Source organism: Rattus rattus, chromosome 9 (genome assembly GCF_011064425.1).
Source record: "Rattus rattus isolate New Zealand chromosome 9, Rrattus_CSIRO_v1, whole genome shotgun sequence".
Lineage (NCBI taxonomy): Eukaryota > Metazoa > Chordata > Mammalia > Rodentia > Muridae > Rattus > Rattus rattus.
Genome location: NC_046162.1, coordinates 83,311,510 through 83,327,991, shown reverse-complemented (window position 1 = coordinate 83,327,991; position 16,482 = coordinate 83,311,510). Strand labels below are relative to the sequence as shown.

Genomic DNA, 16,482 nt, shown 5'->3' with positions numbered 1-16,482 from the left:
ATAAGTATTCAATCTTTTTGATTTGATCATTTACAGAACCCTGATTAACACACAATCCCAAACAGAAAGCTCAAAGTGGGACTTGATTTTAAATCATAATTTTAGTCTAACTTTAAAGAGCATGCATGATACTGACACAAAAACAAATAACGTAGACCAGTGGAATAGAGGACATGGAGGTCAATCAACACATCCGCAGAGCTAGGGAACTGTTTAAAGACTGCATAGGAGAAAAGACAGCCTCTTCAAAACTGCTGCTGTGGGAACTGGGTATCCACATGTAAAAGAGTTAATCAGAACTCTAGCTTATCCTGCCCAAAAATGAATTTAAAATGGACCAAAGAGCCATACAAGGCCTGAAACTTCTAGAAGAAAAGCTAGGTGTGGTGGCTCTTTATCTTCAATCTCTTGGGAAAGTGGAAGTAGGAGGAAGTAGGAGGATCAGGGTTTTAAGGACATCCTTGAATATAATAGCAAATTTGAAGACAGTCTGGGTTACATAAGACCCTGTCTCAACAAACAAAAATGAAAGGGAAATACTTAAAACGTTAGAACATGGACTTCCTGGAACATACCTCAATAGCTTAGGGAAACCATATATTCTGTGTATGTCGCCAGCAGGGATGCTAAAAACACAGCCACTGCTTTGAGACCTGCCTTCAGGGCCTGTGGTAGAGTCCCCACCTCTGCAGGGGACCGAAACACAGATGCTCTAACTGCAGCTGTGAGCATCAAGGCTTTGAGTGTGGATGGTTTGGCTACTGGGCCAGAGAATGCCCTATTGGTGACAGTCGGGGTTATAAAATAAGAAGCTGTGGTATACAGGTGGTTTATTTTGGATAGAGGTTTCAGTGTGTTTTCTCATCTCTACCAGGCATCTATTATTTCTGTGGTGAGTCTGGCCATCTTGCCAAGGTCTGTGATCTTTAGGAGGATGCCTGATATTTTTGGTAAAGGTGGCTACATTGCCAAGGAGCAAGAGCAGTGCTGCTACAGTTGCGGCAAAGGTGGGGCATCTGGCTGTGACCATGACCACTCAGATGAGCATTTCTGTTCCTGTGGTAAATTTGGACGCATTCAAAGAGACTTCACAAAAGTGAAGTGCTGCCGGGGTGGTGAGACTGATCGCGTATCCATCGATTGCAGTAAAGCAAGTGAAGTCAGTTATTACTGCTTCAGTGAGTCAGGGAGTCTTACACAGAATGCAAGACACAGCCCAATTATTTTCCTTTGTTGCCCTCTTTTTTTCTGGTCGAGGGTTATATAATTTTCTCTGAATCCTCTTTACTGGGCAGAGGTTGGCAGAAAGAGGCTGTTCACTGGCCAGTGAGCTTTACTTATAGTGTAAAAGGAGGAAAGACATGAGGACTGATTTTGCATTTAGCTACCAAAAATTTTTTTTTAGTTTGTTAGAGGTATTGTGTATAAAGAACAAACACCCTTTCAGTGAATTAGAGATTAATAAATGAGAACAGTTCAAACCACTGGGTTTGAGTGTGTTCCCATGTAAGAGATAAAACCAATTCTGGAAGTGTCTGAGCTTCCATATAGAACTTTAATTTTTAGCATAATGAGGACCTTGTAGTAGCTGTTAAATAACACTGAGTGACATCTGCATCAGGCCCTCCTAGAACATAAAGTTGAGTGGAAGTAAACAAGCTGAAAAGACAAACGTTGATGGATATGCCAGGGAAATAGGGATAAAAGCCTAATGTAGTAGCAGCTTCATCCTGATGCTGATGCTGGATACACACACAGCAGTGGCAAAGATGTACAGCACACTTTTTTCAAAGACTAAATCTAAAATCCAAAATAAACATTGATGCTTAAAGTTAGCATAATTGCAGAGAAATGTATTTTCCCAGAAATCAAGATTTTTTTCTGTGTACTATATCACTTTGACAACTATATTTTATTTGTGAGGATGAGTTTGTTCTTTCTTTTTCTTTTTCCTGAGACAAGAGCTTCTTTGTGTAGCCCCAGCTGCCCTGGAACCCTATCTGTAGTCCAGGCTGGCCTTGAACCCATAGACATCCACTTACCTCTACCTCCTAAGTGCTGGTATTAAAGGAGTGTGCCACCACTGCCTGACTGTGGTGAAAAATGTTTAAAAGTCAGCTGGTAAAAGGAACAAAAATCCTAGAAATAGAAAATGTAATTTAAAACCATTTCAATAAAGCTAGAGGAGGAAGGGGGGGAAATTGGCAAGCTTGATGGAAGGAAATTAAAAGGCTCTGCATAGCAAGGGAAATAATCAGCACACTAAAGAGATAGCCTATGGAAGAAAAAAGTTCTTGTCAATTTATATTATCTTTGAGAAGATTAATCTGCAATCTATACATGCACACAGGGGTTGACCAGGGAAGGTAGAAGAGATTCATAAGAAAAAAGTGCAAAGTTGTACATATTTTTTTTTTCCCGGAGCTGGGGACCGAACCCAGGGCCTTGCGCTTCCTAGGCAAGCGCTCTACCGCTGAGCTAAATCCCCAACCCCTGTATATATTTTTAAAAGACGATTTATTTTTACTTTATGTGCACTGGTGCTTTGCCTGCATGTATGTCTGTGTGAAGGTGTCTGGATACCCTGGAACTGAAGTTACAACTGTGGGCTGTCTTGGGATGCTAGAAATCGAACCACAGGTCTTCTGGAGGAGCAGCCAGTGCTCTTAACTGTTATGCCATCTCTCCAATAACCAACGTTTATGTATTTTAAAATGTCACAAACTTTGTATGCAACTAAAGTATTATGAGTTTGAATTTGGAGACTTTGGTTTTTTTTTTTTTTTTTTTTGGTTCTTTTTTTCAGAGCTGGGGACCGAACCCAGGGCCTTGCGCTTCCTAGGCAAGCGCTCTACCACTGAGCTAAATCCCCAACCCCGGGTTGTTTTTAACCAAGGGTTTCACTTTGTAGCTAACCAAATCTGGCCTCAAATCTGGGAAAAAGCGCTTGCCTCAATTTCCCTAGTGTACCGACACGTTCATGTGTTTCATATGAATTTCTTTGATCACAGGACAGAATTTATAGGGCTTGCAGTATTTTCCCCACGTTTGTTCCTCACGGAAGGCCTCTGGCTTGGGCCAGAAGTCCAAACCGGCGGGAGCCGCCGCAGAAAGGAAGTGCGATGGCCCGGACTGCGTGTGGCCGTTAGTGATGCTTGACGCAAGTGGGACCGGGCAGGAGAGGACTGTAAGCCGATTGGCTACTCGGCGACCGTATGCTAATCGTGGTGACAATTTGCCTAGTGTAGGGACACTAGCGAGTCAAAAATGCCTCGTGGACTCCGTATGGAGAGGTGTCAGTCGGTCAGAGAACATGTGTCCGTGTGGGCCGCCGTGGTGTCTGGAAGCGGCGGCGACACGGAGAACATGGGGCGTCTCGGCGGAAGTCGCCGTGACTAAGATGTGAGGGCGCTTGGTGCAGTGCGGCGATGGCGGCGGGTGGAGTTAAGACTATACTTTCAGGGATCATTTCTATAGTTCGTTACTAGAGAAGTTTCTCTGACTGTGTAGAGCACCCGAAACTACGAGGACGAGACATAGCGTCCCCTCCTGAGCGTGAAGCCGGCTCTAGGTGCTGCATCTGTGCAGCTGCCTCTTGCCATTGATGATCGTTCTTCTCTCCTTCGGGAGGGTAAGAGGGAGGGAACGCAGTCTGAGTGGTTTCTCACACAATTATGGTTGTAAAGCAAGATCATATTGTAGCCTTCAGGATATCTGTTTTGGATTTATTGTTTTAAGTTTACCATGTTAGTACCCATGAAGAGCTCTGTTAGCATCCTTGTAGCAGAAAGTGTTTTTAGGTCACTGGTAACTTTTTCCTAACACTTGTATAAAATAACTTACTACTACTTGAAATTCCAGGGTGGTATTTACTGACTGTCTTGGTCTCCGTGAGCACGAACATGCAGGTAGGCAGACATTCACTTAAAAGATAGTTGTCTTTTAAAGTTGCAGTGTGATTTTCAAAGTAGGCTTTGGGCTGGAGAGATGGCTCAGTGGTTAAGAACACCCGACTGTTCTTCCAGAGGTCATGAGTTCAATTCCCAGCAACCACATGGTGGCTCACAACCATCTGTAAAGAGATCCGATGCCCTCTTCTGGTGTATCTGAAGACAGCTACAGTGTACTTATATATAATAGATAAAAAAAAAAATCTTTAAAAAAAAAATTTATGCTTTAAAAAAAAAAAATCAAAGTAGGCTTTGTTCTTCAGTGAGGCACTTAGGCAGAAGTAGGTAGTTCCGTGAGTTTGAGGGCAAACCTGGTCTACAAATTGAGTCCCAGGAAAGCCAGAGCTACACAAGAGAAATCCTGTCTCAAAAGACAGACGTAAGAGCAACAAAGTTGTCACCATTCCACAGTTCCAGTACAGGTAGATACTGATGGAACACTGTGAGTTTCAGGTCAGCCTGGTTTACACAGTAAGGACTCAGAACAACTTAGGGGAATCCATTCTCACCTTGCACTATATGGGTCCTGGAATTGAATTCAGGTCACCATGCTTCCTGGCAAGTCCCTTTACCAGCTGAGCTATCTCACCAGCCCCACAAAAGCTTTTCCATAGTTTTATAGTTGTCTTTTGTAATAGGTTAATTAAAAATTAAATCATGCACAGGAGAGATGGCTCAGTGGTTAAGAGCACTGACTGTTTTTCTTCGGTAGGACTTTAGTTCAGATTTCTAGTACTCACATGATGGCTGACAGCTGTATGTAACTCAAGTTTCAGGACATCAGATGCTCTTTTTTTTTTTGGCATAGACATACATGGAGGCAAAATACTCATACATATAAAATAAATTGATTAAAAAAAACCTTTTAAAAATGCATTTATGTAATATTTTTAGGAGATAGTACCATGGTAAAATATTATCTGTCTATTAGGTCAAGGTGCATACTCAAGAGTGACTTGGCAGCACCTACAAGACCAGGTCAGATTGCCTTCAGTGATTATTTGTCTTCAATTTTAATTTTTAAAAGATTTACTATGTGTTTGAGTGTCTGTATGCCTCATGTGTTTGAGTGCATGAAGAAGCTAGAAGATGGTCCAGGCTCTGTAAGGCCGGAGTTACAGGTAATTGTGAGCCACCTGACCTGGGTGCCAGGATCTAAAATCGCAGGTCCTCTGGAAGAGCATGACGTGCTCTTCACTGCTGAGCCACTCACAAGCCTCAACGTTTCCTTTTCATTTGCTCTCTTTCTCTTTTTCACTCATATATTGGCATAAAGACCATACTTAGATACTGCATATATATTGTGTGAAAGAATCATGATAACATAGCATCTTTTTTTTTTTTTTTTTTTTCGGGGCTGGGGACCGAACCCAGGGCCTTGCGCTTGCTAGGCAAGTGCTCTACCACTGAGCTAAATCCCCAACCCATAGCATCTTTTTAAAATATATTTATTTTATGTTTATGAGTACACTGTAGCTGTCTTCAGACACACCAGAAGAGGGCATCAGATCCCATTACAGATGGTTGTGAGCCACCATGTGGTTGCTGGAATTGAACTCAGGGCCTCTGGAAGAGCAGCAGTCAGTGCTCTTAATGGCTGAACCATCTCTCCAGCCCATAACAGAGCATCTTTATGATGTCTTTCTACTATTTAATCTGACACAAACCACATAGAACTCTGGTGTAATAAAAGCTTTAAAGTTAAAATACTAATGCCAGGAAGTATATACAAAGCCAGTTTAAACAAGTCTGGGTTGTGTGTCAGTTGAGATTTCCTGAAGGAAATAGTAATTGAGTTGAATTCAGAAAAGCTTCAAGAAGTGAAGCTGGCTGGGGTTTTCAAAACACTGACTTAAGGGGACATCTTTATGGGCGCATCCTCTGCCTCTGCCCTTGGGTGTTCATGGTATCTGAAGAATCATTTTCTTACTCAGGGTTCTTCTGAGCACAGAGTACAGAGCACACAGTTGGTTGGTTCTCTGTGTTGTCTCACTGCTGTGCTCATTTACATTTGATGGCTATTCCTTTGGGAAACCACTGAGAGGGAGAGAACGTGTCTGAGTGGTTCATATTACATTGTTTGAAAGGTGTGCATGCCTTCGTTCTCCGTACTCAGAAGGCAGAAGTGACAGATCTCTGTGAGTTCAAGGCTAGCTTTAGCTATAGCGTGAGTTCCAGGACTGTGGTGAAACCCATCTTGAAGAAAGGAAATTTAAAAAGAAAGGAAATAACAAAGGAAGAAGAGGGAGGGGGGAGGGGAGGAGGGAGGGAGGGAAGGTGGGTAGGTAGGTAGGTAGGTAGGTAGGTCCGTCTACTTGTGCAGTCTAGGCTGGCCTTGAAGTGGCAGTCTTTGCCTCAGCCTCCTGAGTGTTGATGTCAGAAGCATTAGCTAATGTCTGGCTTTGCTGCTGCTGCTGCTGCTGCTGCTGCTGTTGTTGTAGTGTTGGCAGTTAATTTGCTGTCTTTCCTTCTATTATTTTCTACAAAGTGTGTTGTGTGTGGGATTGCTTTGGTGAGGAGTTACTTCTGGCTGATAATTTTACTTTGCTTATTTACTAGCTGGTAAACCTTCAACAGTTCCTCAGCCTGAATTTGTTTTTCTGTAAATTAGATTCATGTAGTAACAGTGTAATGTGGGGTTGCTTTAAGGATTAAGTTAGATTAAGAAACTACAGTAGTTCAGTAATCCTTTTTCCCATTCTGAAAAGGTTAGAAATCTGTCCCCCAATTAGAAATTTGTCTTTAAGCAAGCACCCCTGCCACTTGGAGATATAAGTCCCCCATATGTTACCTTTGAAGTCTCCTTCACCCTACACCCACCCAAATGAGTCATAGGAACTCACCTTATAGAATAGTCGAAATTTCTCCATTTCTGGTTTTTTTTTTTTTTGTTTTTTGGTTTTTGTTTGTTTGTTTGTTTGTTTTGTTTTTTTGGTTTTTTTTTTTTTGGTTCTTTTTTTTCCGGAGCTGGGGACCGAACCCAGGGCCTTGCGCTTCCTAGGCAAGCGCTCTACCACTGAGCTAAATCCCCAACCCCTCTCCATTTCTTTAGCATGCCCAGTGCACGGTGTCTCTCAGAGATAGATGCCTTGTGCCAGCCTCAGAACTGCTATCTACAGCTTCACACCTCTCAGTGACAAGTCTCAAAATGGATTTGTATGGTGGTACATGCTAAGGCAAGAGGGTCTTAAATTCAAAGCCAACTGTGGCTACAAACAGAGCTCCCCGCTAGCCTAAGTTATGTAGTTAGGGCTCTGTATCAAACCAAGGAATTGGGAGGTGGTGGTACAGGCCTATTTATTCTGGAGGCTAAGGCAGAAAGAGCACAGGTTCAAAGCCTGCTTAGGCTACAGAATTACTTCAGTGCTGGCAAGGGAATTAAACATATGTCTCAGGGGTTGGGGATTTAGCTCAGCGGTAGAGCGCTTGCCTAGCGAGCGCAAGGCCCTGGGTTCGGTCCCCAGCTCCGAAAAGGAAAAAAAAAAAAAAAAAAAAAACATATGTCTCCATGAAACTAGTTGCCGCAGAGTGCTTAGTGGTAGATGTTCCCTAAAAGTTTAGTTTTCAGTCCTCCCTTGGGGCAAGATAGAACCACCTGTGGACCCAGCTTAGAAAACTCGCTCTGGAAGTTTTTATTTAGTTCCTGCTGGCCACTTCCTTCTCATCTTCTCCTTCTAAGTCTGGCTCTCTAGATTTCTACTATCTTGTTCTCTTGTATAGAACTTGACATTGAATAAAATGCATGACATCATCATCTGAGAGCTTTTAAAATTGCAGGGGAGGGGGAGGACGGAGCAGAGGAGCGTCAGAACTGGGGCTGGAGTTACAGTCAGTTGTGAGCTTCCTGATACCTGGGAGTCTGTCTGTCCGTCGCTTTGCAGCCCCGGATGGCTACTTTTCAATCAGTCAAGTTTTGGCTTAAATGAAACCTCCAGAGAGAGGCCTTCTCTACTGAACTCTAGATGCCAAGTCTCTGTGTTTCAACCTTTGTTTTCTTTTTTCTTTTTGAAAAGATGTATTTATTTAATTCTATATAAGTACACTGCAGCTGTCTTCAGACACAACCAAAAATCTGGCATTCTGTTGTATATTTGTCTCTCTCTTTTATACTGATGTGGTATGGTTTTGAGTAGAGACATTTACACACCTCTGTGCCTCTGATTCTGTAAACTTAATACTTAGAAATAATGCTTAGCACTTAGGAGAAATAGATAATTGTCAAGATGCAGGTTTTTCACACTTTATGATCTACCAGCTTGCTCGCACGCTGTTGTGTGTATGTGTGTGTGTGTGTGTGTGTGTGTGTGTGTGTGTGTGTTCGTATGTTCTACAACTTCCTATGTATTTGATGCTAAGCTTGATACCTAGATTCTGCTTCTTTTCCCTCCCAAGTGTTGAGATGACAGACATGTGCCACCACACCTAGCCTATGGTTCTATTTAACACTTGTCATTTTAGTGAAATCAGTTATTTAGTTTCTTTAAGCTCAGATTCTTACAAAACTGAGGTGATGATTATTTATATTTATCTCATGTGAAGCATTCAGAATCCTACTGGGTATGTGGCAGGCCTTTAGCAGTTACCAGTTAATATCGTTAATCCTTGATACAGCAAAGAAGAAGTTAACTTTTTATCCATCCATCCATCTACTGATTTTTCAATGCAGGGTTTCTCTGTATAGCCTTGAATTCACTCTGTAGACCAGGCTGACTCAGAACTCAGAGAGAGATCCCTCTGCTTCTGCCTGCTGAGTGCTGGGATTAAAGGTGTGTGCCACCACCGCCCAGCTGCAATTAGCTTTATTTTAAAATTTCAAAAATTATAACAAGTTGACCTGGATTAGCAAGAGGGTCATCTTCAATGCCAGGGTCATGAGAGCACCAGGAGATCAGAAAAAGATAAGAAAGTTTGGGATCAGAAGGCCTTTCACAAGCTGTATCTTATGGGAACAAACTTACTTAGAAGTAAAGCATGCTTATCTCCTATTTCCAGGGAGAACTGGGCAGAGTCGGCAGACTCCGTCACACACTGGGACAAAGGTAGCGAAAGCTAATTAAGCAGTGTTACACAGAGGAAACACAGGGCCACTCAAGAGCAGCACAGAAGTTGGAACTGATTGATGACTGTGGCCCTATACAGTGGGAAGAGAATGGGTCTCAACATTCAAAACTACAACTTCCTGATTCCTCCCCACAGGCCCCAGCCATTAAGGTTCTGCCAAATATATTCCTGGTCTTAGAGAAGGAACTACGGTCCTTCTATATACATTAGGACACCAGGGGAAAGTTCCCAAGGTTCTGGCCCCAGGCTGCTACTGGATCTGCCAGGCTGTTTCTGATTTTGAGAAGTAGCTGTGTTCCCTTTTTTATATACCAGGACTTCAGGGAAAGCCTTGGTTCAACCCTGCCCTCAACAAGTAAAATAAACACTGTATAAAGTCCAAAAGATTCTGTTACCGAAACCTGGATTTCAGTCACTCATTCTCTCTGCCACAGTTGCAGTGACCTATTTCTTGGCTGGGTGTAATTCTAGCACTCAGGAAACAGAGATAGGAAGATGCTTCCAGTTTGAGGACAGCCAAGGCTATATAGCCAGACCATATCTCTACCAACCAACCGACCAACCAGCCAACCAACCAGACAGACAGACAGACAGCCAACCAACCAGACAGCCAGACAGCCAACCAACCAGACAGCCAGACAGCCAACCAACCAACCAGCCAACCAACCAGACAGCCAGACAGCCAATCAGCCAACCAACCAGACAGCCAGACAGCCAATCAGCCAACCAACCAGACAGCCAGACAGCCAATCAGTTTGCTTTAAAAAAGGGAAAAAGTCAAATTAGGGCAGTTACTTCAGTAGCTGCTAAGATCTACCGATTGCCAGACTCAGTCAGGTACTTACTTAGCAGAGGCAAACCTGTGCTTACCTTTAGCTTTCAGGGACACAGTTATTTTTAGAATCACAGATTCTAAATAAAATTCTATTTTATTTTTTTCAACTCTTTGTTTTATGTGGATGGTATTTTGACTGCATGTATGTATATGTACTATATGCATGTAGTGCCCATGGAGGAGAAGATGGGTCAGTTCCTGGAGTTAGATGGTTGTGAGCCACCATTTAGGTGCTGGGAATAGAATCTGTGTCCTCTTGAAAAGTAGCTGGTGCTCTTAGCTGCTCAGTCGTCTCTCTGATCTCTGGTTTTTCAGCTTAAGTTTTTTTTTTTTTTTCTTTTTTTTTCTTTTTTTTTTTTTTTCAGAGCTGGGGACTGAACCCAGGGCCTTGCGCTTGCTAGGCAAGCGCTCTACCACTGAGCTAAATCCTCAACCCCTCAGCTTAAGTTTTATTCCATTTATTTTTGCATGGACCTTTGTGTATCTGAGTATGCACGTGCATATGTAGGTCAGAGGACAGCTTGTAGGGGTCAGTTCTCTCCTTCCTCCATGCTGTTCCTGGGTGTCAGATCCTCCTTCCTCAGCTTCCTAAATGCTGAGATTACAGGCAAGAACTACTACACTTAGATTCTCAGTTATCCTTTTAATGATGGGTTGTATGGTGGTCTGAGTAAGAATGGTCCCCATAGGCCCATATATTTGAATGTAAATATATATTTGGATTACAAGGACTAGGATATGAGGCCTTGTTTGAAGAAGTATGTCACTAGGGATGGGCTTTGATGCTTCAAAAGCCCATGCCAGCAGGCCCTGTCTCTGTCTGTCTCTGTCTCTCTTTCTCCCTCTCTCCTCTCTCCAGTCCTCTCTCCCCTTCCTCCCCTCTCCCCTCTCCCCATCTCCCCTATTTGTTTACATTTCAAATGATATCCCCCTTCTTGGATGCTTCTCACAATACTCCATCCCATTCCCCTTATCCCCACTCCCCTTTGCCTCTATGAGGGTGCTCCTTCACCCACTCACCCACTCACCCACTCACTCCTCTCCCTTCTAGCATCCCCCTATGCTGGGGCATCAAGCCTCCCTCCCTCTCACTGATGTCAGGTAATGGCCTGGAACTTTCTATGTAGACCAGGCTGGCCTTGAAGTCAAAGAGGTCCATTTACTTCTCTGCCTTCTGAGTGCTGGCTGGGATTAAAGGTGTGTGCCAGCATGCTAGGACCCTTTAAACAAATTTATAAGGGATATTTCATACATGATTGATTAAACCATTGGCCACTGGTAATCAATTTAACTTTCAGCCCCTTCTCTTTCCCCAAGTTAAGTTGCCATTAATTAGGCCGTGATCACTCCAGTGACCACTAGTCATGCTGAAAGTACCTCAGTGCCACAGCTGCCATGTCTGGGTTCCTGCCAAGCTGTGGGAACTGAATTAATAGACTGGGACCAGGGAATGGAGAACATAAGGTCTTGCCTTGAAGGAGTAGGTATTTGAATCTTTTACCTTTTTTTTTTTTGAGACAGTGCTTCATTATTCAGCCTTGGGTTGTTTTTGAGTTCAGTATGTAGACCAGGCTAGCCTGGAACTCCCACCTGTCTCTGCCTCCTGAGTGCTGGGGTTAAAGGTGTGTGTCACTCATACCCAGCTAATAATGTCTTTTGACCACTTTATTAGGTTCTTTATATATTAACAGCTTTTTTGTTTGGTTTTGGTTTTTTGAGACATGGCTTCTTTGCATAGCCTTGGCTGTCCTGGAACTGGCTCTGTAGACCAAGTTGTCCTCAAACTCACAGAGATCTGTTTGCCTCCACCACCCCAGTGCCGGTTTTAAAGGTGTGCCACCACCACTGCCCCACTGTTTTTTTGTTTGTTTGTTTGTTTGTTTGTTTTGTTTTGTTTTGTTTTTCTGGTTTCAGTGCTGGGAATATAACCTGGGCCTTTGTGCATGATAGGTCAGAACTGTACTGGATCTCTAGCCATTTTCTTTTCTTTTCTTTCCTTTTTTGTTCAGGGCCATGCTGCCTCTTCACTCTAGGCGCCAGGATTACATGAGTGTGTTATTATGCCTGGTCTAGTACTTGAGATCTTACTAGAACAGAAGGCCATTTATAGTTCCTGCAGTTTGCCTGCAGGTGGTTGCAGCACCCCCACACAAACACCTGTAACACCTCCTGGGGAACCCAGGCTCTTTTCTGTCCATCAGGGCAATTAGTCTCACCAAGTGTGCAATTATACCCAGCTTTATTTCTCGTACTTTGATTACACGGTAAAATTTATTAAATAGAAGCCAGACTGGGCATTTTGGCCCAGGCCTTTGATCCCAGCACTTGGGAGATAGGGGTAGGCAGATTTTTGTGAGTTCAATGCCAGCCTGGTCTACACAGAATGCCATAGTTAAATCCTGTCTCAAGAACAAACAAACAGAGGCTAGAATTGGTAGTGTACTCTTCCCAGCATTCAGAAGTTCAGCAGCATGTAGATCACTTTTTAAGTTCGAAGCCAGTCTGGGCTACATAGGGAAACTCTATCTGAAATAACAAAACTTTTTTGTTTTTAAATTAAAAATGGTGCAAGTCAAACTAAATAGTTTGCATTTTTGAATTGCCATAGTCCCATGTGGTTTTTCGGTTGTTCCTCACCTCTGACTTGAGCCAGAAGTCCAAACCAGCGGACGCTGCCGCAGAGCGGACGCAAGACCCGTCTCAGGCGGAAGTGGGACGGGACAGGAGAGGACTGTAAGCCGATTGGCTACTCGGCGACCGTATGCTAATCGTGGTGACAATTTGCCTAGTGTAGGGACACTAGCGAGTCAAAATGCCTCGTGGACTCCGTATGGAGAGGTGTCAGTCGGTCAGAGAACATGTGTCCGTGTGGGCCGCCGTGGTGTCTGGAAGCGGCGGCGACACGGAGAACATGGGGCGTCTCGGCGGAAGTCGCCGTGACTAAGATGTGAGGGCGCTTGGTGCAGTGCGGCGATGGCGGCTGGGTGGAGTTAAGACTATACTTTCAGGGATCATTTCTATAGTTCGTTACTAGAGAAGTTTCTCTGACTGTGTAGAGCACCCGAAACCACGAGGACGAGACATAGCGTCCCCTCCTGAGCGTGAAGCCGGCTCTAGGTGCTGCATCTGTGCAGCTGCCTCTTGCCATTGATGATCGTTCTTCTCTCCTTCGGGAGGGTAAGAGGGAGGGAACGCAGTCTGAGTGGACTTCGGTCTCATTTTTACGGTTTTAAAAGGAAGATGTGCACTCGCCCTTTCTATAATCTTTTTCTGTTCTTGTTAAGACTGTTCAGTCCTCTATGGCTTTACTTGGTATTTCTCTTTTCCTTTAGCATAGTGAGGATAAAAATGTATGCCTTATAAATTGATGGGAAAGCCAGCAAGTTAAAGTAGAAAGTATTGAAGTTAGATTTGAACTTAAAACCACCCTGTACTTGTGGCCTAAGAATTCAGTTCTCAACACACTTATAACAAAAACCCTATATAAACCCAGTGCTCTAGAGGCAGACAGAAGTAGGTGAATCTGACTGAGTTCAAGGGCAGCCTTGGTGAGCCTGCAGTGTGGAATAAAACAAACAAGAAAACTCGACTCTGCCCGCAAAAGGTCAGAGTTTTTATTTCGTGTATTTGTGGGAGGATATGCTTGCCACAGCTCAAGTGTAAAAGCCAGAGGACAATTGGCAGAAGTTGATTCTGCCTGACATGGATAAGGATGATTCAATTTGTCAGACTTGGTAGTCGATGCCTTTGTCAGATGAACTACCTTGCAGTCACAAGTTTTTTGTTGTTTTGTTTTGTAATTTATATGAATGAAGCTAGGTTACCAGTAGTGGCACAATCTAGAAGTATAGCCCAGCTGATCTCCGAGTTTGAGGCCACCCTGGTTTACAGAGTTCATTCCAGGACAGAAGGACTACAAAGAGAAACCCCGTTCCATTTAAACGGTATCTCAGGCTAGTATATATAGTGTGCAGCGATCCTCCTGCCTATGAAAGGTTCTTTCTTCCAGTTTCTCCCCAATACCAGTTACTTTGTACGATGAGGCAGGAGAACCTTAGAGTCCAGGCCAGCCTGGACACACAAACATTTGCCTTTAAAAAATGCTTATTTTTATGCATTATTTTATTTTATGTATATGGGAGTCTTGTTTGCATGCATGTTTGTGCACTATGTTGGAGGCAGTGCCCTAGGAGACCAGAGAAGTCATTGGATCCTTTGAAATAGGAGTTAAAAAGGGTTGTGACTGACCGTATGGGTTCTGGGAACCAAACCCCAGCCTTCTAGAAAAGCATCCAATGCTGTTAATCACCACAGATCCATCTCTCCAATTCCTATAGGGCTTTTATTTTATTTCTTCTTTTTCTTTTTTTTTTTTTTTTTTTTTTGGAGCTGGGGACCGAACCCAGGGCCTTGCGGTTTGCAAAGCAAGCGCTCTACCACTGAGCTAAATCCCTAAGCCCCAAGGGCTTTTATTTTAAATAAACAAATTAAGTAAATAGCAGAAAAGTTAGAGATTTTTCCTGTGTAATGTACTGATACAGGCCTGTAATTCCAGCACTTGATTGATCAGGAATTTCAGGTTGGGCTGGACTATCTGAGACCTTGTTTCACAAATCAAAAGCACATGGGACTGCAGAGATGCCTTGGTAGGTAAGAGGGTGGGTTCCTAGCTCACAGCCTCCTGTAACTCCAGCTCCTGGGAATGGGATGTCCTCTTCTGGCCTTTTAATGCACCATCCACACACAAATATAAAACTTGAAAACAAAAATTTCCCCCGATAAGATTTCACCAGTTCCCTTGCAGGATGATTGTGATGTTTACACTGATCTGTATTTGTTTTCCAGGAGTCTGTGTCGATGCAGTTAACACTTTGGGGCAGTCGGCACTTTTCGTTGCAGCATTACTGGGCTATGTGAAATTAGTCGATGTTCTGGTGGATTATGGATCAGATCCAAATCAGTAAGTACAGTAATATCAGTTTCTAGAAAACAAAGAATATGCTTTAAAAAATCATTTTTCTTGCGTCAGAGTCTTAGCCCAGCCTGTCTGGGAACACACATTGAACCACCTCTCAGCCTTCAAGAGTCCTGGGATTGCAGATGTCAGCCACTGTGTCAGGCTCTACGAGTGTGCTAAGCTTAAAAAATATTCTTGTACATCTTATTTCCAAGTGAGCTAGTGTTGTAAGACCCCCATAGTGGCCTTATCTCAGGAGCACAACCCACAGAGCACAGATTGACAAAGTGACCGCTGCAATAGCATGAGGGTATAAGGTTGTTAATCCATGTACGTGGGGTTGCTCATCCACGCAGGGAGAGGCAACCCCGAACCCAAAAAACACACAACTTTTATTTGTTACAGAGGGCAGACTTCAGCAGCAGGGTTAGCTGGCTTATTCTCATTGGTGGTACACGGGACAAAGGATCTGGTCAGGTATTGGCTGGCCTGCTCAAGGGACTGTTCTTGGCTCAGTTGATGACTTTCCTCATCCAGCCCTACACCGGGCCTTGGTGAATCACTGGGAAAGGGCTAAGTTGGCACGTCTCTTAGAGAGGGGATGAACTGGGTGGTTGGACAGGGTCAGGATGACATCTTGCGGTTGTTCTCAGGATTCACCACAGGCAGGGGTAGGGGGTCTTTCCGAGAACAGTTGTTATTGCTTAATCAGCTTAGTCAGAATCTTGATCACCAATACTTTTTCACATCACTGGGCATCCTGACGTCAGATGAATCTCTCAGAAAGGTCACAAGTTTGTCACAGGCATCCTGACCACCAGATGTATTTATCAAAGCCTTGTTTTTACAGCTTTGCTTTTCACATCTGTGAAACTTTATTTCTTCACTAGTGTGTGTGTGTGTGTGTGTGTGTAGGTTAGAGGACACCTTGGGAAGTTGATTCTTTCCTTCTACCATGTTGGACCTGGGAGTGTGATGTCATTCTCAGGTGGACAGGCTTAGCAGCAAGCACCTTCACCTGCCAAAGCCTCTCTGCCTGTCTGTCTGTAGGGAGGGTCTGATGCAGCTGAGGCTGGCCCTGAATCCTGGTCTGCCTGCCTCTGCCTCCCCAGTGCTGGGATTAAAGGTGTGGCTACTACATCCAGCTCATTTTCAAGGTCCCTATAGCTTTGTAAGATGACAATGCTGTTGTAGCTTTTAAAAAAACTTACACAGAAACACAGGGTTTTTTTTTCCTGGTTTTCTGTTTGTTTTTCCAGGCAGAGTCTTACTATGTATCCCTTGGAGCTTGCCATGTAAACCAAATTGGCCTTGAACTCACAGAGATCTGCTCACCTCTGTTGCTGGAGTGTTGGGATTAAAAGTGTGCACCACCATGCCTGGCAAAATTTCTTTTTGATTTAGAGGGTCGAACCTAGGACTCTAAACCTTGAGTTCCATTTCTATTCCTTGTTTTGCAAAAATTATTAATTTTTATCAATAAAATAGTTATTTACCTATCTTGAAATGTTTTGATAAAATTGATTTTCTGAGAAATTATGATTTCTGTGTATAATGAGTCATTACTAATTACTGTCACTAGAAGCTCGTTCCTATTCCCTGGGTTATAATTTATATTATGTATTCTGATTGCTTAAGTAGGTCAAAATACCCACAAATGTAGTTGATAACAATTTTTC

The 16,482-nt window shown here is 43.4% G+C and overlaps 1 protein-coding gene and 2 non-coding genes across 3 annotated transcripts in view; all 3 read left to right on the top strand.

Moving 5' to 3' along the window:
- Positions 1-16,482, top strand: part of Tex14 (testis expressed 14, intercellular bridge forming factor) — a 95,603-nt gene that overhangs the window by 11,641 nt on the left and 67,480 nt on the right. Inside the window, exon 2 of the mRNA XM_032913928.1 lies at positions 14,692-14,806. Within this exon, the coding sequence (XP_032769819.1) occupies positions 14,692-14,806 (115 nt within the window). The remainder of the gene's footprint in view (positions 1-14,691; positions 14,807-16,482) is intronic.
- LOC116910757 lies at positions 3,447-3,661 on the top strand. The gene has a single exon (XR_004389268.1). It is a non-coding gene; the product is annotated as a small nucleolar RNA U3 (small nucleolar RNA).
- On the top strand, positions 12,839-13,053 carry LOC116910755. The gene has a single exon (XR_004389266.1). It is a non-coding gene; the product is annotated as a small nucleolar RNA U3 (small nucleolar RNA).